At 41.5% G+C, this 23,338-nt stretch overlaps 1 protein-coding gene across 4 annotated transcripts in view; it reads right to left on the reverse strand.

Annotated features, from left to right (window-relative positions):
• trak1a (trafficking protein, kinesin binding 1a) overlaps positions 1–23,338 on the reverse strand; it is a 37,604-nt gene that overhangs the window by 10,965 nt on the left and 3,301 nt on the right. Inside the window, exons 1-9 of one of the 4 annotated variants that reach the window (XM_085290992.1) lie at positions 20,934–21,110; positions 17,294–17,488; positions 3,101–3,177; positions 2,049–2,165; positions 1,812–1,912; positions 1,498–1,606; positions 674–752; positions 422–552; positions 242–316 (exon numbers count right to left, since the gene is read on the reverse strand). In XM_085290992.1, the coding sequence (XP_085147118.1) occupies positions 242–316; positions 422–552; positions 674–752; positions 1,498–1,606; positions 1,812–1,912; positions 2,049–2,165; positions 3,101–3,177; positions 17,294–17,488; positions 20,934–20,937 (888 nt within the window). In that variant the 5' untranslated portion in view covers positions 20,938–21,110. Of the gene's footprint in view, positions 1–241; positions 317–421; positions 553–673; positions 753–1,497; positions 1,607–1,811; positions 1,913–2,048; positions 2,166–3,100; positions 3,178–7,485; positions 8,235–14,494; positions 15,274–17,293; positions 17,489–20,933; positions 21,111–23,338 lie in introns of those variants that run through there. The other 3 variants (XM_085290994.1, XM_085290993.1, XM_085290990.1) reach the window with 3 other exon arrangements.

Raw genomic sequence — 23,338 nt, forward strand, 5'->3', positions numbered from 1 at the left:
AGCATCTCTACTGGGCCAATAACATGTGTTGATGGAAGCATGTGGAAGATGATTACTTTATAATTAGCATCCTAATAATAAAGTAATCATTTTTAAAATCATAAAATCTAACAAAAAATACAAATCTGATGGCAGGAATATATATAACTGTCACACTACAAATTTGCCTCATCTGGCAGAAGCTGGCAATGCAGAAAACACAGTGCTGTTGCCATGGTGACCAGGCCCTGGACTGCCCTACCTCAGCAGTGAGTTGTCGCTGGGCGTCTTTGGCTGCACCCAAGTGCTGAGTCAGCTCCTCATTTTCCAAAGCATACTGACAACACGGCAGACAAAACAGGACAACAGGTGTGAAACCGACTGCATTCAAAGTATTTTTAGCGTTTAATGTAATCTGAGACAGAGATCGGGACTTTCGTACAAGCTTGGCCTTCTTCTGGAGGTCGACTATCTGGGAGAGGAGGTGTGTGATCTCCTCCTGCTGTCTGGAGGCGTCCTCAGTCTTCCTAGCCAGCTCTTCAGCCAGAGAGGAAATCTGCAGGTTGGCATCGCCTGGGAATGAGAACAGGTGTTCAGCAAAATACAGCTTATGGCCACACTGCTTCTAAAGAGTGACTGTGATTGTGTGTGTGTGTGTGTGGGGGGGAACAAATAAACAAAAAAAGCCACTCACGTATTTCTTTGACACAGTCATTGACAAGTTGCTGCTCTTTTTCCTCATAGGAGATCGTTTCTGTCTCCAAATGACTCGCCTGGAGGGAAAATGAAAATAACTTCACATCACAGCAAAGATAAGATCAAGCTTATAATTCATATAAGACTTTCTTATATGAATGTTTTTTATAGGGAATCTATAAGATGGTAGTGAGACCTGCTATGATGTATGGTTTGGAGACACTGACAAAAAGACTGGGGGCCAGTTAGAAGATTTTCAATGGAAGTGACCAGAATGGACCAAGTCAGAAATGAGTACGTGGCAGGGGTGTGGTTTTTGGCTCAGCGGGCTCGAGGGGCAGTGTCAGGGAGGCTGAGGTCCAGGTGAAGGGAATTAGGCTGATGAACTCTCTTTTCCCTTTTAGTGATGTCGGGGACCGGCAGTGTGAGCGTGGAGCCAGCTGGAAAACTGGCCATGGCTGAACTAGCAGTGCCGATCTAAACACATTGGGTGTGTGACATATAAATAAAAGTGACTAAACAGTTACCGAACGCCGTGTGGGTCTGAGTCATTCACTGAGTACTTCAGACTGACAGCTCAGCTCAAGTTGAATATTTTGGAGACAAAGTTAAAGAGGCAAGGCTGGACATGAGCAGAGGAGGGACAGTGGATATACTGGACAAAGGATGCTGAAGACGGAGCCGTCAGGCAGGAGGAAAAGAGGAAGATGACAGTGGAAATTCATGGATATAGTGAAGGAGGACATACTGAGTAGTCAAAAGAAGAAGAAAAGTAGTTTTCTAGTGCATGCGCGTTAGACTATCATGCAAAAAAAACCAAACCTCAGATCGCAATGATTTATTCTCTTCCTCCAAATCCTTGAGTTTCTTCTGCAACGACTCCAGGGGGAAAAAGTTTGGTGATGACACACTTGGTTCACTGGGACGGACGCTGTGAACACACAGGAAAGAGTTGTGCTTGTTAGTTTAAGTCATTCAACAGACTTTATATATTTTCATTAAAAAACCTGTTAAAACCCAAAGAACCTTAAGTTAAAATGTGATATTATTAGAATTAATTTTTTGTTTTTGGTTTTTTGGAACAATGAGGAAATATACTGAGCAGCAAGGAAAGGAGGTAATAAAAGGAGACTTACGGTGTAGAGGTAATCGACTCGCCGTCGCTTTCTTCGGCTGCATTGGTGTAGAACTGTAACAGCTCATCTTTCATGGACAGGTCATGGCGCAGCTGAGACACCTATAAGGAGACGACTGACGTCAGAAGAAGATGGGGGGGGGGCATGCAGGACGTTCAGCTCATCACAGACATACATTATTACACAGTTCCCACCACCAAATACTGAAGCACTGATGAGCACACATTCGTTGTTTACCTCCTCTCGTATGTGCTCCACTTGCTCCTCCAGCAGTTCATTCCTCTCACTGAGGGCTTTGTTTTTCTTCAGCAGTGACTGTCCGATGCGAGCCGCTAACTCCAAGTCACGCTCTTTCTGCAGAGACAAAGCTGCGTTTAGCAAAATGAATTTCAATAGTTTAAACATTTGCAAAGACCCGTGTTAGTAATTTCCCCCTGTTTCAGGTCTACGTAAACTAAACCCCTCAACCATTAGCCTAGTTTAATATATAGATGCTTGTTTCAGCTGCTCCTTTATTAGAAAAATGGGTTTCAAGGATCTGTATATTTGATTTAACACAGTTTTTACACCAGACAACCCTTCTTAGCGTGTATCAGAATTACTAAAACCAGCTTTAAATGTTGGGTAAATTCAAATACATCAGTGAAGAAAAGGACAAAACAAAAGAGAGTGGCAAAAGCAACACAATATCCACAAATCACTAAATATGAACCTCAAAAGGAAACCTTTGTACATCAGCCGCACTGGAAAACTCCCGTCAGTCAACATGAGGCAATAATTAAAAGCTTATTGTTAACTAGCCACTCCTGTTTCTATCACTACATCAACAGGACTATTTATTGTACTATTAAAAGCTACTAGCAAAGCAAATACTGCAATAGTTTCATGTGCTACAAGAAATAAAAATAACTGACATGATCAGAAATATACAGATCTGACATTAATTGCGTTCGCAGTAATGGAAGTCATGTGTTTGGTGATGGTGCTGTTTATCTAAGCCATGCTTTCACAATGCTGTCCGGTTGCTCAGGTTCATACTTTAACAGTGACGTCACCCTGTTTTCCTCCCTGCTTTACATTCTGTTGGTCAGCGCAGTCAGCTGAGGAGGATGAAGTTACATTTGAATATCAGCCGATGGAAACAGCTTTTATGACGTTGCTTTCTTTGTCGCAACCCTGATAAATCCGCCCGCGTTTTGACTATGACATAACACCATGTGACCGAATGGCCTTGCAGACCCTCTGACAGTGTCCTGGGTTCCTGGTTATTCTACTTTATTGAATTTTACCTCTTCCAGCAGTCGAGTGACAGCGTCAATGTCGCTGTAGGTCTTCGTCATCTGGCCCACTCTGTCAGCACACAACACTGCAGACACAGAAACAGTGAAAGCAACTGAGTGCTGAACATTTCCAGAAGCTTTAACAGTTCTTTTTTTTTTACTATAATATAAATCATGTTATTAAATCATAATCTAGGCTGATTTCATGTATGCTTTCATATCATTCAAGCCAGAAAAAAGCACTATGGGCAGCTTTTTGGGCAATTTATTGCCTCTTTAAAGATTTTCCATTTTTGTCATACATGCAGATACCGCCAAAGAAAATTAAATATAACATTTAATATAATAGGAAGAGGATGGATGCTTTAAGGAGTTAGTTTCTATTTTTATACCTGACAAACATGACCTGTATAAAAGTAAATACTTATAAACATGTCCAGTTTTGGGATTTACTTACCTGGATGATTGAGCATGCATTAAGACATTTGTACAATAATGTGTTGGAAGAAAAGGCCTCATATACGGCTCATAGTTATAACGGGTGTGGGCTGTGGGTGTGGAGTGCATTAGCTTTATTTATCTACATGCATATGCCCGGTTTTACAGCCCTGTGCAGCACACAGCGCAGACTGGACTTGACAGCACTAAAGTCATGAAAGCATAAATACGCCAACAATGACCCTCTGCATAGCTCAGGGTTTTTGTTCCTAGCAAATGACTCAGAAAAGATAAGTTATTGAATAGTGACACAGAGGTCAAAGTGAAGGGCCACGCCTCAGCCATGCTGCTTATTATTAACTCCCTCAGTCCTCAAACAGAGGAGTTTACATCTGTATGACTTCATAGTTTAATTTGGAAACGATTCATAGACAGATAACCTGCATAAAACAACAAAACCAGCTTGTCTGTTCCTTGATACCAACTTGTTTCATTCAAATTGATTTAAAAAAAAAAATTATAGCAACCTTTTTAGAAAGTATCTTCACTTGTGAGTGCAGATTTTATTTTATTTTTTTTAAGTTTCTACTGCATGAAAAGTGAGACTTTCATAAATGAACATTGCTATAAATTCCTGTGGAAATGCACATTAACAGCAGAAACTCGGGGGCAGGGAAGAATGCTTTCACACCAAGTTTCAGCCTGAAAGGACTGCAGTTCACCCCCATACCCCTGCTCAGGCCCAGGGGAGCCTTTAAAATGTAAATGTTGTAAGCTATACAAATGCAAATCATAGTAGTATGGAGCCATCAAGCTCCACTAGTTACACACATTTCTAAAAAGGTACCAACTCCATTTTAAGATCATCTCTTTTTGATCAGGCTTATTTTAGTTGTAATCCCATAAATTGTCACTGATAGATTTGCAATATGTCGGTAAGCTCACCAAGATAAATTATGTTATTTGTAACCAATAATAAATTGTTAATAAGTAATTTCATCAACATGCTAAACTGTGTGACGTTCTGGCAGAATGCAAAAGAGAGCCGGCCAATGTAAACAACAGATTTTCATGTCCTTGTGTGGTGCAGTCCTCATATGACTGCTGGAAACAAGGAAAAGGATGCTTGATGGAAATAGAAGTTAATAATGGATTAAATCCTTAACTAAGTAAGCTAACAAAGGTAGGAAACGTTGAAGCACTACCAAGGCATTTTATTTGATTAAATAAGGGCACCTTGGCTTGTTTGCCCTTTACTTTTTGCCAAAAGTTTCACGGGCAATTTCAAATCAGGTCTTCACCTAAACCCTGCATCTTATTTCTATTTATTTTTTATTTATTTATTTTTACTGTTTTTGTCGTTTGTGCCTTTTGTGTCATTTTTTACAGAGACAATGATAAGCGGATAGGTTCAGTACATATAATGTTAGGACTATTACCAAACCCACATTTGTCTGCTAGCACTACAAGTTTATTATAAGTTAATTAAACACGGGATCTCTAAAGTCAGGAAGTGTTGTTCTCTCACGATCCGGATTGCTTGGGTCACGTTTCAGCATAAAAGAAGTTGTTGAGTTACAGATATGGACTGAAACCTCAACTGGCCTTTTTGTGTGAAAACGAGCCGGTTGAGAAGGTTCGGGAATGTTATGCTTCCTTCTGGATGCCTCATTTTGGAGGTTTTCCAGGCATGCACATGTGGAATCATGCACCTGCTGCATCTCATCTCTATTGAGAGGAGTCTTGGGATCTCTCTGGAGGAACTGGAAAGTGTAGGGAGAAGAACGTCGAATATCCTGCTTTGCCTGCTGTGAGCTGACTTGCATAAGTGGAGGATGGATGGATGGCACTAGTGCACTGACATGCCAATATTCAAGCTACCTTGATAGTAATACTAAAAATAAATGGAAAAAAAGAAAACACAGTCCCACTTCAAAGAGGTTGATCACAAAAGGCTAACTATCTGTCAGACACAAGTGTGTCTCACACACACACACACAAAGAGAAACATCCACGCTCAGTCTTTTCTCATGTTTGCGTTGCTGAACCACAAACTTAATGGAATAATTTGGTATGAGGAAACCTGTGTACGTGCACTCACGCACAGACACAGAGACACAACACCCACAAGACATTTATTTACTTGATATCTAAGATAAGATAAGATAGAACTTTATTAATCCCTCGGGTGGGTTCCTCTGGGAAATTCGACTTCCAAAAAGCACAGCAACGACCGAAGTTACAGTTACAGAATTGTTTTTTATATATATATATATATATATATTTACAAAAAGTATTGCACAAGGTATTGTACAGTGAGGTGAAGAGGCACTACAGCTTAGTTGTTCCCCCCTCCTTTGTCCTCCTGTTTCCCCTCCCTCTCCCCTCCAGAGAGGAGTTAAACAGTCTGATGGCGTGTGGGACAAAGGAGTTTTTAAGTCTGTTAGTTCTTGTCTTGGGGAGAAGCAACCTGTCACTGAACAGACTCTTCTGATTGTTTATGGCCGTGTGCAGAGGATGCCCAGCATTGTTCATAATGTCCATCAGTTTCTTTAATGTCCTTTTCTCTGCCACTGTCACCAGAGTGTCCAGCTTCATGCCGACCACAGAGCTAGCCTTCCTGACCTGACCTGATCTGGCCTAATAGAGGACTCTGCTGCGGATAGTGAGCGTGCAGCCTGTTTACCTCCCATCTATCAAACTCTCCATGCTGACTTGGTTCCATGGTAACACTCCACCCAGGTCAAACGGCTAAGCTGAAAAAAGTGAGGATGGTTTGACTAACAAAAGCTGATCTGACTACAGAAAGTCTGTCTATTACTGACTGACTTTAATAAGCCAGTCGGGTGAGAAACAGGCATTAAAGACAAACAGCACAGGTTAGAGAAGGTGACTGTAACCTGGATTATCAAAGAGGAAGCGTAACCTAATTCTGAGAGGTGAGCAGGATGTTTTCTTGATATATTATCCAAAGTCTGGGTAACTTAAGACACGCACACGCCATCTCTTTCTATTTATTTTGCTCCAAGACGATGACAAAGGAAAGGGGGCATCAGACAAGTGGTCCTATTCAGCAGCTGTGAAAACTATGTGGGTTTTGGAGATATGTAGGACTAAAGACAATCACCTTAAACACAGATATCTGATTTGGTGACTCTGTATTTAGAGCCATAATGTAATCAAACCTCCACGTGAGCACACCCTCGTGGCCTTCGGTTTTGTGTGTGCAGCAGAAGTAGTGGGTGCGCTTGAAGTCTGGAGTTACAGACATTATAATAACCTTAATTGTAGCACACAGGTTCATAGAAAAGAAAAGAAAAGAAAACAGAAAGGAAGCCCTGTTATTGACATTAATACCCCAAGCACAGCCTGTGTAGACCATTAAATACCACGTCTTTAGCTGGAGCAGCACGTATTTATCTTAACAGCCACTGCAAAACATATCCATGTAACAGCAGCCGACGTAAACGCGCTGACCAAACACTTCACACATTATCGAACATTAATGCGAAGAGACTTTTTTTTTCTTGCTTAACAAATTGGCATTAGAGTGTACGTATCTCGTTTTAAGGATCCCTGAAACAAACCCTAGAAGGATTAAACACAGAACGAGCGCGTTTGCAGTTCAAACTGCAGCCTGCTGGCTCTTCATATCAAAAACAATAGTCACAGCTGAGATGAAAAGCCAAGCCCATATTTGAACTTGTCAGCCCAGCAGCCAGGTGAACCGTGCTGTGTTGAAGCCAAACACACAAATAATCAACATCAGGGAGAGTACCCGCTGGATGAAACCACAGCCACAGGAGATATGATAGCCTACAGATGCCTACAGGAAGGTTAAATGGCGTCTGTTATTTTTATATAGTTCCAAATCGTATAAACAGGTGTCTTACTGCACTGAGTGATAAGGATTAACAAAAGTAACATCAAGAGATTTAGTCACATCTCACTGCTACCTTCACACAGAACTTGCTGCTCTTCATCCATTTCTTCATCCCCTTCGGACCTTCCATCACTGGGAAAACTGGTATATTCTTCCTCCTTCTCCTTTTCTTCTTCTTCCTGCTCTGTGCTGTCATGTTTTGGCAAACAAAAATATTCTTTATCCTCGTTCTGCAAATCCAGATTGTCCTCATCGCCATACAAGAAGAGTGCCATCCTCTCCCCTGATGCTTCAGCTAACCAGATACAACGCCATGGTTTCTACCTGTGTGTGTTTTAATCTCCTAGTCTGTGTGTGTGTATGTGTGAAAGTATGCAAACAATGCCTGACTGACTCTGAGTTTCTCCCTAAATGTCATGTGCCTCTCTGTGCACTCCATGGTACATGTCTGGTAAAGCCTGTGTGCGTGGACCTGCTTGTAATTGAATTTCTAAGCGTGTGTGTCATTTCTATGGCAGCTCAGTGAGACAACCAAACTCCTCCCCTTTTTCTCTGTGGCCAGTCAGTGAATGGCCTTCTCCACTCTGCCACAAACATCGGGTAAACTGGCACACTCCCTCAGGTCAACAATGTAACAAACAATTTAACAAAAAATAGGTTAAAACAGATTTAATCAAGCAGATGAGGGCATTGAAAATGCATAATATTTATGCCTTTAAGTCTCATCTGTGTTATCCATCCAGTGGTTTACTAATGTGCGGTCGCTGTGGTTCAGACCAACAACAACAGAGACAACCAAAAGAGAATTCTCCTTGAACAATTCCCAACAAACACCAGTCACTTTACAATCCCCCCCCCCACCCCCACCCCCACCCACCCCACCCTTAAAATAACTTGGTACAGTCCTGCTCAGCTCTATGGTGACAATAGGGCAGGGCATAAAATAACACACAACCTGTTTCCAGGGCTGGGCCAGACACACAAACACACACCTTCACAGGTGAATGTTTTTGCATACTATAGTTAACGTGCAGACAGTGTTATCAAGAGAGTCAAGAGATAAGCAAGGGCACTTTGAGCTGAGCTGCTTAGAGATTTTCCATGAAGTCAATCAGAAGAAATACTGAAGAATAAACTCGTTTCATGAGACAGTGCATGAGACCTACTTGTACAGCCATACAAATTGACCCTACAAAACACAAGGCACTGTGAACCCTAATCTTGCATGAACTGCATTTACAAGGTGAGCTATAATAAAGCTACTTTGGGTTGTTCCCCTTTTCCCCAGGGGTCGCTACTGCGGGTAGCTTCTCATGTTTGATTTGGCAGATTTTATACACCAGATGCCCTTCCTGATGCAACCCCAAAGGCATCTGTGTCTCCTTCTGGCTTGTTAGCCCAGTGTGTGATGCAAAAGAGAAAATATTTCTTTTCATTGAATGGGGACATACAGGAAGTGGATGACTAAGACACAACGACAAAAGAGTTTGCAAAGAGTGGACAGGCAGAGTTTCAGTTTGGCATCAAATCTCATGCCTCAAGTTCCTGAGCAACAAGACAACCGCTGACATGAAACAAGCCGTTCAAAAACAAAACAAAAAAATTCCAGCAAAGCTTCACAACATTTCAAGAGTTTAATAAAGACCAATAAATAGTTTGATGGCTTAAATTAAACCACAAATTAACCAGTAAATTTGTGACATCAGCTTAATGGTAAATTTATAACCTTTATCGCAACATTTAAATAGTTGCGGTGGAAGAGGTGAGGTAAAAACATAAACATTTGAAAGAAGATATTACCATAAGACACCATAATATTCATTGCATGTTAACAAAAAAGATTAAATATATATATATGACATATGTCAGTGCCACATGTCTGAGCTGAGCTGTTGAGAGGGGCCAGTCTTCAAAAATGACACATGAAAGAAGCTCCGTCTTCTGCTCATTCGTCCGCGATCAACTGTTATAATTATAGTAATTGGTCTAGAACACTGATGACAGCTCAATACTGTCCCACATGCCTGAGTAACTCCGCTCAATGTTCCTATGGATGCTTCACAGCAGGCAACAAAAGAGCTCTGGACAAACACCACTCAGTGTCTCCAGGCAGCGTTTACCTCCCCCATTGTTTTATGGTCGTGTTGACTCTTAATGCTCCAATAGTTCTCACACTTTAGCTCTCATGGAAACATAATATATTGTTTTGCAATAAGCTCTGAGTCTTTTATTCAAAAACCAAAAAACTTTTTGTCTCGGAAAATGTTGACTTTTGTTGTTAATCCACTTAAATGGTGCATCAAATGTACATTTTATATCAAATTAAGTTAAGAAAAACCCTCCCGAGAAATTGATAATCTTCAATAAGCAAACGTAAGACTTTCACACAAACTGAAATATGTAAGCTGAAAATTTTCAGCTTACATATTTCAGCTAGGGACCGTAGACAAGGTACATGGACGTAGCTACTGTGATATGAGAATGGGCGGGCTTGACCATTTCGTACCACGGATAATCCTCCTGTTTGAAACACCAACATTTACAAAATAGACTTAATTTTTTATTCAATATGACCAAAAATGACTGACTGAGCTCATGAACTCAGCAGGAAAGTTCATGAAGTCAAAACTGAGCACTGTTTTCACATAGACTTCTGTAGGACAAGACGTCTTTTTGCAACCACAGTAGGGCTGCCACGATTTGTCGACTAGTCACGATTACGTCGACGACTGATTTAATAGTCGACGCGTCGTTTGAAGCTTTGTAAGATCCCAAAAGACGCAGGAATAAGTAGCAGGATTTAAGAGTGTAATAACGGACTGAAACAGAAGATGGCAGCACTGCATGTACAAGGATGCCAGCTGCCGTTAAACCCCGAAGAAGAAGAAGAAGAAGCAGCTGTGTCCCAGAATTCATAGCGCGGCCCAGCTTAGTTTCCAACAATGGCGGCAGCTAGTTAGTTTTAATATTACTCTTATTATTCTTTCTGGGTCACAAAATAAACGTTTAACATATTTTCAGCCGAGAATGTAGCTGTGTAAACCTCAAATATCGGCTCAGTTTATCAGGACACCACATATTTTCAAAAGCGCTCCGACGTTTTCGGAGACGTCTGTTACCCACTAGCTCGATAGCGAGCCGGGGGCTAGGCTCACTAGCGCGGTGAGAACACCGGACTCCCGGCAAATTGTTTTCAAACCCACCGCCGTCTTTCGCTACTCAGGTTAAATACCGGTATATATGAGTCACTTAGATAAATTAAAAATGTTGTTGTTTGGCTTTTTTTTTTTTTTTTTTTTTTTTTTAGTATTTTATTTGTTCCTGAGTAAATCGGTTTGTCTGAGATTAAAGTTATAGTTTTTACACAGCTGAATAAACTTCAAGCAGACAGCTGATTATCAGAAGTGTGAGATGCTGGAGAATATACTCCGTTGTCCTGTTATATTTTAGATAGCAAGGAGTTTATTAAACTTCACCGAAACAATCTGCAAATTTCATTAAAATTGAATAAACTATCATCTTGTCTTTATTTTTAGTTAGCACCTTAAAAGCTTAAAGCTGTAAGCTAATGATAGTTATATAAGAGCAGATGCTGCTGGTGCAATAAGCTGTAGTTTTACGTCCAGTGGATGATGATCTGATTAGTCGACTAATCGCATAAATAATCTGTGACTAGTCGACTATCAAAATAATCGTTTGTGGCAGCCCTAAACCACAGCTATCGCCACCTGGTGGCCTTGAGACATAATGCAGGTTTAAGGTACTTCCATATCCAGTCTTTAAGTCTGACGTCATTAGCCGTGTCCGGGTCCAAACTCCTCTTCAGGTCCCAAAGTCAAACAAACACTGCGGCATCACTGAGAGTTACAAACTGTCTGAATTCTTTCACCTTCAATAAAATGATCTGTGTGGCTACCAGGTGTAACAAATTTCCATCTAAAGATGATATACCAGGTTCTGACTGAGGGATTTGTGAAAAAATTAAAACGTAAAGCTCTGCTATCACTTCTGACATAAATGAAGACAGAAAACTAAACAGTAGTGACGTTTGTATGGTTACTGAAGTTGGGCTAGCTGGTATATAACGATGTGCTACGTGGTGGCTAGCTACACAGCTATGTTAGCGCGTTAGCATAATATAAACATACTGAAGCTGGAGGGTGAGCGCTAACTTTTTTCCACTCGATAAAAGTTAATGGAAGGTTCCCAATGATTAGGGACGAAGGTGTCTGCACGGCAGGATGCTGTAAACGGACCAAACTTCAGTCAGGAGAACAACTGAAATAATCTACCATCTACCATACGAGGTTAGTCATTAATATACTGCTGCATGGGCTGGGCTGTAGTTACATCGTAAGGTTTTAAAAACTGAGCTTTAAAATAGTGGTAGAATAGTGGTAATAAAAATTGAGAGAGGCCGACAGTGATCACCACCTTTTTTTTTTTCCCTTTAGGGGCTTGTTCAGATTAAATAGGACAAGATACAAAAGCATTAAGAAACGTTGAAAACCCAACAACCTTAATAAACGCAGAGTAATTTGGACTCGGAAGCAGGGTTTATCACGTTATCACTTAAAGATTGGATTGGCTTCATCTTTTTCTGTCATCTGCGGCAGGCACACAGGCCCTCTGAAGTAGCTGACGTTCACAACATTGAATATCACTTTATGAACCTGCAATTTGTCAAAGCTCCAATTTGAATAACACTGAGGTATTAAACAAACATTGACGTTATAGTTTGCATTGTTTCTTTTTGTCTCTCCCCTCATACACACACAAAAAAATGGTATCCAATATCAAGTATTTTTCTGGGATTTGCTGTCGAGCTTGAAATTCAAATATTGTTAGAACCATCTCTTACATTCCCAATCGAAAAACAGGGCCCTTTTATTTAGCCCCAGCCCCAGTCTGAGCCCAGCTGTCCTGGTTGTCCTCTGTCCATGAAGCCATTTGTTTGAAGGCCTCTGGAAGTGCCAAAAAGTCGTTGTCAGGTTGATATCAACAAGACTGGCTTGGAGGAGCATGCAAATCATTGGGCTAAATATAAGCCAACCTACTTCCTCATCCCTCCCCAACATAAAACCAGCTGCGTATCTATTTCTGCCTCGACACTCCATGAAAAGCTTTATCAAAGAAGCCGTGTGTCCCTTCTCATCCAGCATTTAAACATTTTAACACAGTAAACCTACCGTCAGTGTCTACCAGGCAATATCAGTTCCTAAAAAAGACTGGAAATAAAAGCTATACCAGCTGGCCACATGTGAATAACATTTAAGCTGCGCAGCTCGAACTGGGAATCCATCTCAAACTGTTATGTAAGAATGCATAATATAGGACAATGAACTCATTTCTCCTCCAACATCCATATTAAGTGTGCAGTTTAATGATGTCAAAATACAAAAAGTGCACAAATATGTGCATGCGAACAACCAAAAGCAAAGCAATTACTATAGGTGAGAACTACACGTATAGCATGAAATCAGTTACATCCCACTTTAAATAAAGGGACCATAAGCAGGTGCATCATAATTAGGGAGCAAAAAGGACCAAGACGAGAGTAGAAAGACGGACATGTTTGTGAAGAAAGAGTAGGAGCTAAAAAGCACTAAAGGGTAACAAGCGAGCCACTACTGCACCCTGCTGATAGTGACACCTGTCACATGACCATGTGGATCAATCTGCAGATTCAATCTGGTATTTAATCATTTCAAGTCACACACTAAAGCTACTTTGAGACAATACCACAGGATGTTGTAACACACTGGAATTCAATACATAAAGGATCATTTTATAACGTTGCATTAGTTTAAGCTTGTTTTGTTTTTAGGTCTCCAACAGGGGCTGATATCAGCTAATATCAGCTCTTCATTAACGCTCCAGCAGCATTTTCTAATAAAACAAGTCAGCAACCTACAGTGAGGACACCGCTTGACTCCACAGCACCATCTGCACAGTGCACTGCTACATGTGCTACAGTGAGACCTCAATGTACAATAACGACCGAGTTGGCGCCGCTCTGCTGGACAAGCTACAGATAAAAGCTTTCATTTTTGTGCATATGAGCAGAAACATATACATGGATGCAAACTTAGCTAAGACAGGTCACAGATCGCAGCAAAGATCTAAACAGCACAGATCTAAACTCGAAACCTTATTTCTAAGCAATTACAGGTTTCTTCTAAAAAATCCTGCTCTTTGTTATGAAATTATCATTTACTGCAGTTATGTCATTGAGACTAGATTATTGTAATTTGTTACTTTGTCACCATCTCCACAACATAACCTTTATTCATTTTATCGCTATGTGCTAATGCCAGCTACCCGCTGCATCAGCAGGAGGGAGCTGGCGTTAGCACAACAAGATCTCTAGTTGTTGTCCAGAAACACAGGAACCACCATAAAGTCCAGTCACACCGCCAACACCTAACACCCACAACTACTACTTGGCTCTATATTAGGAGCCACTGACTCACCTTCCAAACACCACCTATTACAGCACCTACTGTTTATAATGCTGCTCCTCTCGGTCCTTTCCACAACACCTACCTTCATGGTTTTGCTGAGAATGCCAAGCCACAAGGTGACATTCACGTGATTTAAATAGGAAAGAAACTAGCATACATTCAAGCGGATCCCAAGAGTGAGTTACTTAAAAGACAGTAAATGTATATTCAGTGTGCACGACTTCCTCAAAGCACTTCAAATATGTGTGAAATTGAAGCCAAAGAATTCCCAGCTAACTTTCCAGGAAGTCCTCCATGCCTGTGCTTTGAATTGGTTTCTTTTTAGATAGATTGCAAACAATTTGACATGTTGATGTATGTAAAGTGCAGGAAACGGCTCTCTTTCTCCATTGCAGTTGCTCTTATCCCATTTTCAGTCTCAACTGTTCTGTACTAATAATGTCTTACTTGGATACAATCCCCACAACAGCCGTCTAAGTAACAGACTTCCACTTGAAATCAGCTATCCAATAGAAGCTACTTACTTGCTACATAAAGAAATTAGCCTCTTTCCAACTCCAGGAAAGTGTCTGGCTTTTCAGCTTGTACATGTTAATCCACACTGAAGTGCTCTCTTACCATCAGTGCACTCTTCATAGTACCAGTCCAGCTCGTAGTAGTCTGCCTTAACAAACCTCTGGCCTCTGGTCTGGCCTCGTCTCTTCATCCTCACTGCTCTGACAGACAGATGTGCCAATGTCCCAGCATACTTAACTGTAGCATCCCAGTATGGTCAGAAACAAGCATCTGTCACTTTAACTGGTTTCCAGTAGAGTCTGGTGGTCAATAGGTCAGCATCTCAATTCTTCTTTCTCAGCATGCTTAGCAGATACCAGAATGGACACGGTTACTTTAGGTAAGAATCTGGTTCTCATGATCAGATTTCTTTTCTGTTCCACACTGAGTAACACCAGCCCGTTGCTGTGTTATGCTTAATTTAATGCACTGCTGGTGCCATTTTTGGATTTCATCAGTCAGAACCCATTATTTGCGTCATCAGCTGTCAGCTGGAAAAAACACCGAGTCACTTATTTGTATTTTAGTCCGTCAGGTAGTCTTTACCATTTTCAGCAAATTTTCCATCTTCTGCCAAATATGTCCCTCATCTTCCTTATTTTCTGTCGTCACATTTCCAGAGTCACTCCAAAACAAATCAGAGCAAATAATCAGGTCCATCCACTTATAGCTTCATGTCAGGCCACCTTCGGCTGCTGTCAGCTGTTACTCTGGCCATGTTCGCAAAATGACCTTTTCCTTCCCTTTTGTAACATTCTTTAGCTCAACACATGGACAACCGCATCTCCAGCAATGACTCAATAAACAGAGAGATACAGAGAGCAAGGCAGCAGCAGCAGTCACGGGTTTTGCAGCAGAAATGATGAGAATGACGACACAGTGGGATGGGTGGGCTAAAAGGATGTCTGTAGCCAATGAGGGGGGGGGGGGGGGGGGGGGGGGGGGAATTTCACCAGCTTCTTCCCGCCCACCATTCACATGTCAGCATTTCGCCCTCCCTCCTCTCCTCTCCTCTACTTTGTCCTTCTGCGTCGTTGTTATGGAAACAGCCTCAGACTCCAAAGCCTACGGCTGAGCAGCATGTAGATGCAGAGAAGGCAGTGTAGCGTTGGCAGGGGTGACGTGGCTAACTCAAAATGAATGAACCAAAATGGGGATTCTGGGATTTGTCATATAGGGAGTGATGAAGCGCATGCATGGGAGGCAGAAAGCACGTGAGAGGAACCAGTGAGAAGCACATTATGAAACTACAGCGTAAAGCAGCTACATGCTCACAGGATGGGCTAAGACAAGGCTAACAACATACTGTGAACCTGCTGCTTGCTAAAAACAGCCAGTGTTTCTTACAGTGTGAAAAAAAGCAACTGCTGCTAAGTGACATGCATGGTTTTATGCTAATGTGCCAGTAGAGTCATATAACTGCTTACTCATGTAATGTAGTAAGGTTGCATAAGACCCCATTACAGGATCAGTTAGAGCTGCTTGCCAAGTGAGCCTGCACATTAATACATGTATTATCATTGCATTTATACGTATCTGTGCGCTGCTATTTGATTTCAGGTATGCAGTTGAATCAAAAGATAAAATAATAGGAAACAACGCAATCCCGAACATACAGCTATTCTAATTAAAACCTCAGTCTTTTTAAAAATGACATCTCCTACATGTTATCTGTTACTCTGTTGACAAAATATCCATCACCAGCTGAGGCTGTGAAACAAATTTACCAATCAGACAGTCTACAGTCTTTGTTACGTGTGCATTTTATGTCATCACAGCATGGATTTGCCTTCGATCGGTCAGCTGCCTCATGTCACAACCTCCTCACACTCATCCTTCTCAGGCACCAGATCGAATCAATGTTTACTCGGATGATGCAACAGCGTGTACTATATCCCCCTCCCCCACAGCGCTCCTGATTAAGATGCAAGTTGGGCTGGACTTTTCATTATATAAATGCTTAAAAATGGTAACACGTTGGCACTTTGTGATGGTCTGTACAATCAGACACTCAAGATCAGTTGAGCTTTACCATTAAAGATCTTAGCTCATGTATCACTCCTGCTTAGGGTGCCGATACAGAGCCATCTCCTTGAAGCAGATGGGGATAGCTAGTAAAAGTCCAAGTGGAGATACAGATGATGACAAATCACAGTGATGGTATTGACTGTACAGCAAAAAACTATTTTCATGATTTGTAATAATGGCTCTTCTGCCCCCTCGCTATCACCTGATAGGCTGGTTCTCTGTGATGAATGTCAATACTAAATTGAAGGTGCAGGCAATGGGGCACCGGGTGTATTTGCAGCTCTTGATTAAGCCTATTTATAAGATGCTTGGTTTATTTTTAGAACATGTTTTACCCTGAGTCACTATTCCAAGTAGACATGAGTTAGATATTAATAATTAATTGTGAAAAAAAAAAAACACTTTACACTCCCTTGGTTTGCCATGTGCAGTGTTTGCACATGTTATCACGAGCCTGTGCATGTTTGTTTAATTCAAATTGTGTGTATGTGGGTCTGTACGTGCTCTAGCTGGCACAGATTGCAATCAAAAGCCACAGTTTGATAAGGCAAGTGCTGACGATGGTATAAAAAAAAACAAACCACACAACATGCGCACTGAGTGCACGAAAAAGTAAAACATTAACCAGAGTGAGATAGACAGCAGTTATTAATTTTGTTTTGGCAACCACGGTCACTTGGTTCACCCACACTAACGGAGACATCAATGGAGTCAACACCCTCTCTCATTTCCACAACATTAACGTTGCCATAACACTCAGATCTCTCATTGTCACTCTCCAACAACAGGACACGCGTGTTATTATATTTTGAAAACGCAGCATAACGAACTTACAGAAGTATTTGAGGGTCTCCTCAATCTGTTCAGTAGTCAGGTCAACGGCAGCGTCAGGGCCCAAGAGGGGAGTGTGCAGCCAATCATCTTGGTCATAACCGAAGATGGTGTCAGCCCTCAGCTTGTACACCGGCAGTTGTTCTTCCAATAAGCTGATAATCTCGAGCTCCGGCAAATCAGTATTGTTACACACATCTGCACAAGGAGAGAAGACAAAGTGAAGAATAACTGCTGCTTTCTTTGGAAATATTTACTTTCACATTTTCATCAAGTTAGTGGACACAGGAAACACCAGAACTTCTGAGTTATTCAATTTAGTAATCAGGACAATATATTTCATTTAGTACACTCATGCAGTCTTCTGAACCGGAGGGTGTATGAGGCCCTCTAGTGGCCCACTGAGGAACTGGTTAGGTTTTAATTGCAGGAAAAAGAAAACCAAAAAGGAGACCAGCTAAAAGTTGAGTTGGTATGGTAAATGGTAAATGGCCTGCATTTGTATAGCGCTTTTTCTAGTCCCTAAGGACCCCAAAGCGCTTCACACTACATTCAGTCATTCACCCATTCACACACACATTCACACACTGGCGATGGCAAGCTACATTGTAGCCACAGCTGCCCTGGGGCGCACTGACAGAGGCGAGGCTGCCGGACACTGGCGCCACCGGGCCCTCTGACCACCACCAGTAGGCAAACATGGGGTTAGTATCTTGCCCAAGGATATTTGGCATGCAGCCAGGAGGCAGCCTGGGATCGAACCACCGACCTTCTGATTGGTGGCTGACCTGCTCTGCCACCTGAGCTACAGTCTGTATGGCCTCTTTCTTTATCATTTTAATAATTACTGGGTGTTTTCAGCCCTTGTATCCCTAATTAACCGTAGCTTTGCGATTGTAAAGGCTTGAAATGAGCTAGATGTCAGACATTTCTAATCATTTTTATAAAATACTGGCTTGCCAAACAGTTTAAATTAAGTTTGAATCCAGTGTTGTGCCACATCCTTATCTAAGACAATAAATAATTTCTCTGCCATAATTAAGCCCATTATTACCCCGAAAGAGATAAAGATGCCATGCATACCAAACAAGATAAAACAAAATCAGGTCTCCAGTCTCTCTGCAGCCAACTGATACGAGATTAACCTGCTCAGACATAATAAATAAACAGATGTAAGTAGGTGTCGACTAGCTGCAGGGCTTCCCTAGTAACCTGAGATCAACCGTCTTAATTTTTTCCTATATTTTCCTGTGAAAAATAAAAATAAAAGATGGGAAATGTATACATCTCTTACATAGTTATAGCCCAAATTGGGATTGCTCTCTGTATGGCCTCTTTCTTTATCATTTTAATAATTACTGGGTGTTTTCAGCCCTTGTATGACAGCTGCAGTGATTAGAGATAGTAAAGGGAGATGGATGGATGACATTACACGCCACAAAAGTTCCAGTCAGCTGGGATTTAAGAGGGGACTGAAGGATCGAGGCACGTGAGCCCTAACCACCGAGCCACTCAGTTGTGCTCTCTTTTTTCCCCCTGCACAAAATCAACAGCAGCCTTCCTCTGTGAACCACTGATTCACAATTGTGCTCTGCTGTGCAAACTTAAATAACCTTACCTAAGCTTTCAGCTATGCAGCTCTCTGTTCACACATCACTTTAGTGTGCTATTAAAAGCGTCATCCATTTTTGGCTCTATTAGAGAACACATTCTCTCTGCTTACACACAAATCAAGTTTTTTCTTTTTCCCTCCTCCACAAATATAGAACAGAGAAGCTCTTGGACTGACAGAAGGAGACTAAACATGGGAATTAACATACAGTAAAAATAAAGTTCTTTGTTTCTTTGTTCTGTCTCTCTATCTGCCCGTCTGTCTGTCTGTCTCCCCAACAATGCGCTCTTACAGTTTTTCTAATGCAGACTGAATGACTGACTGTGCTGAAAAGGGGAACACACACACTCACAGCAGAGGCTGGGGAAACATTTAGCAAGCACAGCCAGAGAAATTTCAACACAGATGTAAGTGCTGAATACCCAGTTCCATCAGAACAAGTGACATTTCACAATTTTCTGGATTTTGCCACTTTGTGCTGCCTCTGGTTTGTGTAAAAGTTCTCTGAGTAAGATTATGATTGATTAGCGCATCTCTGGCAGATCATTTGGTTTTACGCAAAGTACAGCAGCAAATAAAATTATATTGACACTGAAGTTTTGTAACTGAAGTGTATTAAAAGCTTTCCTGCAGAGCACAATCTGACATTATAGGAGCATGAATTCAATATACCTAAATGTACTGCAATATTTGGATTCTGATATGAAACATGAACAGTAAACTGGGTGATGTTTAAGAATGGTAACACTGCAAATATCATCCAACAAGGTTTTGAGCTTTGTTTAAAGGCAAAAAGAAAGGCAGGATGAAATATGCGTGTGTGTGTTTTCTGATATTAACATATATAGAAAATGTATAAATGTTACAGCCATTGCTCCTCCTCTCTCTGCAGCTGTAGGTACCAACTGCCTGTGATTTGATACTACTGAGCATTTAGGCTCAGACTACTTTGTGTCTCCACGGTGTGGTGTTTTACACATTCGCCTAACAAGAGAAAGATCCAGGTTTGATCCTGGGAGGAGAAAAAGTCCCTTTCGGTTGCATCAGGAAGGGCGTCCAGTGTAAAAATTGAAACAAACGGGGCTCCCTCTTAGAATAGGTGAGCAATGAAAGCAGATCACCTGGACCTCTTGGGAAATGCAACAATTATACATATAAAAATATTTTTGAAATTATTTTTTCATGTGACAGAAAGAAGATCACACAACTGACCTTTACATTTACTATGGACCATTTAAAAAAAAATCTGTATTTTTTTTGTATCGCACCGTCTCTTCATAAGAGAGTGGATAGTAAAACCTTTTGAAGTAAATACAGAGGAGGCACAAAGCACACAAGCTGTGAGGACACCACAACAAGAAAGTTCAAGTTCAAATGTAAAAATAGGCCTGTCACACAGTCCGTCTGAGCGATAAACACACCGCCTAACACAGCGAGCAGGCTACGAAGACACAGAGAGGGTTTTATCATATTAAAGGAAAGCTACTGACTGACTAGGATCAGCTGAAATGTTAGCAGTCACGAGTTGTTTGTGTCAGACCGTTCAATCTCCCAGACATGACTTTCAAATCTTTAACTAGAGAGCATAGATCTGAAATGCAACATGGCTGCCTCCTGTTGACCAAAACAATGCACTTCTGCCCCCTGAGGTCAAGGCTTGAAAAGCCAGGGTTTTTTCCCCTTCTTCCTAAAACACACTCACTGACAGGCTTTTAGCCGTTTAAACCTGGAAATCTTATCTTTTACTATAAAACTGAACCCACATGACGACATGTGACACTTTTGATTTTTCACAGATTGAAAGAATTCAAACATAAAAACATTTCCTTTGCAAAGCCAGCTCTTTAACACCCCTTTCAATATACAAGGTTAAAAAGACAAGAAAGCAACAGTCCCCGACAAACAGATAACAAAAGGGATAGCCAGAAGATACGGCGAGCAAGCTGTCCAGATGTTAGTCAGACTGCTCATAACTATCACTAGAGATGAGCTGAAACTGCTAGAAAACCATTCTCCACACAGCGTACTCACTCATGGTGCCCGAGCACGACAACCACTGCCCCCCTCTTGCCCTCTAATTACATTTTCCAGCGATCCTGGAGAGGGCAAGGTCGCAGGAAATAACACAGAAAGAGAGAGAGGTGCCGGGAGGGTGGGAAATGGGAAGAGCAGAGTACTAAAAGTTTTAGAGGACAGTACAGAGTGCAGGAGACCAAAAGAGAGGCAGTAAAAGAGGGAGGGAGGAGCGGCCGGAGCCAACCAAACTGGTCCCATCATGCTTGACATGCCAATGACGAGAGATCACATGGACCGCCCCACTCTCTCACTTTTCCACACTCTGGCAGCCAACAAACCCAGCTGGGCTCTGCACACAAGCTGAAAGCCACACACACACTACTTTCCCTATCCTGTATAAACCAACTGTGGCCACACCAGGTCTGATGCTGCTCAAGCTCCATTACTAAAACACTAATATCAAGAGATTGGGCCTTTCAAGATTTTAAAAGTGTGAGTGTGCGTGTGCTTCGAGGTGTGGTGAAAACACAGCCTGAGCCAAAAGATAATAAACTCAACATAAAGGAGATTTTGCTATATTAGAGAGCAAGTGTTAAACTACCACAAAAACAGACCAGCGGAAAAGGTTTCTCCTCGTTACAGCAGTAATCACAGTGTGTGCGCGACAGGAGCAAAGCTCCAGCAGAAAACCTGCCAAAACACCACTCAAGATTTTTCCCTGTAATCCCACAGATCCCAGCTTTTGGCACCAAACAAAGCTCGATATGATTACATGTTATCCTAAGCTGATGCGTAATAGTCTTGGAAGCAGACTAATAGCTGCACTAATCAGTTTAGAATCACTAGTTACCAAACTTCACGGTAATGTGAGCGATTAGGGTGGTGCACAAAGTAACCGATCTTTGAGATGTTTCATTTTAGAAATGAGGTAATTTCAAGTAAAAGGAAGTTGGTGGGTGGTTTGATGCAAACTATAATCCACTAACACTTAGAAAATTGCCTCCATTTAAGTTGTAGTGCTGCTCTGTGGAGTTGCAGCAGAGTGTTATCCAGATTTAGATTGTAGCACAAGCAGCTGCTGGTCACAGAGGGTGCACTCGTGAAATAAAGCGCAGTAGTACGTCAGTGTTATCAAATGTCACCGGCAGCTCACACATCTACACGTAGGTGGCGAACCAGGGTTTTCAAATGTCACTAACCCTGTGAATCTGCGCCTAGTGTGTTTGCTAAGGTGTTATTTTCTTTGTAAATAAAAAGTTTATTACTAATAAAATAAAATCCCTCAAGTCCTACCTGACAGGTTGAAAGTAAACATCTTGAATGACAAACGTAACATGGGATTGGCTGTTGGATTTCCCAATAAATCATTACAATTTCCATCAAAGAAGGATTTAACTGTGGATTATAAATCACAAATATTTGGTCAAGTGACTCCCACTCTTCCAGGACAAAAACCATGCAAAATTCCACACAGCAATGCTTCTCGTTTGGTTTGTGCAGTTAGTACAAAGAGATTTTTTTTTCATGTGCATATATTTTCTGTGGTTGCCTACTATACTTCTGATAACCTGAATCACAGAGCAAAACCAACTTCCTTTGTGTAGAGCTCAATCGTGCCTACTGGTCAAGGGATGTTTGCACGAGATCTGTGGTTCTGCTGTGGGGTCTGGCACCGGATCATTTGAGTCCTTTGGTGTCTTGGTTTCTGAAGCTGTTTGTGAACTCTCCAGCTGGTGGAGGAAGCAGCTGTCGGGGAGTGCCGGTGATGTGTGTCTAAGTAACATCCACAAATGTTGAAGTTACACCAATCTGTTCTTAGTAATAGTGCGCTTAAAAGTAAGAATCCACATAATACAAATCTGTTTACTTGGATACAAATGTGAGCTGGCGATTTTGATTAGTTGGTCATCCTGTGGAATGACACGGCAACGCTGCATCACACCGCAAGCGACATGGCAACCAGAGACCACAGAGAGTCAATCCCGTTCGGTGACTTCAAGCGACTATGGGCAAAATATTCGCTGACGAGACAAAGTAGCTGTGACTGGAGATATTTTTTCAACTTATATATCTATACAAATACAGATGCAGGCAACAGGAGTCTGGAACGTTCACAAGTGACCAGCCGTTGGCTACAAAGCGATGCACGACGAGCCAATCGTTTCCAGTGTGGACGCAGCTTAAAGGACAGCTTTAACAGACAAGAAATGGAGGGCAAAGGAATACTTTTCTTTAGACATTAAAATACATAAAATATGTAAACGCTTAACCCTAACCCTTAATATCATCAGCCAGAATAGTAAAGAGGCATCAGCTTCACAGAACATCAGATACAGTATGTAAATATCTGAAATCACTTATTTGTGTTCCATTTGTTTCCAGATGAGATCATCTGTCTACATCTGGCACAAACTCAGTGC

This window comes from Mchenga conophoros, linkage group LG11 (genome assembly GCF_057382185.1).
Source record: "Mchenga conophoros isolate Kocher_MC1m ecotype Shallow Benthic linkage group LG11, M_conophoros_male_GT1.1, whole genome shotgun sequence".
NCBI classification, from domain to species: Eukaryota; Metazoa; Chordata; class Actinopteri; order Cichliformes; family Cichlidae; genus Mchenga; species Mchenga conophoros.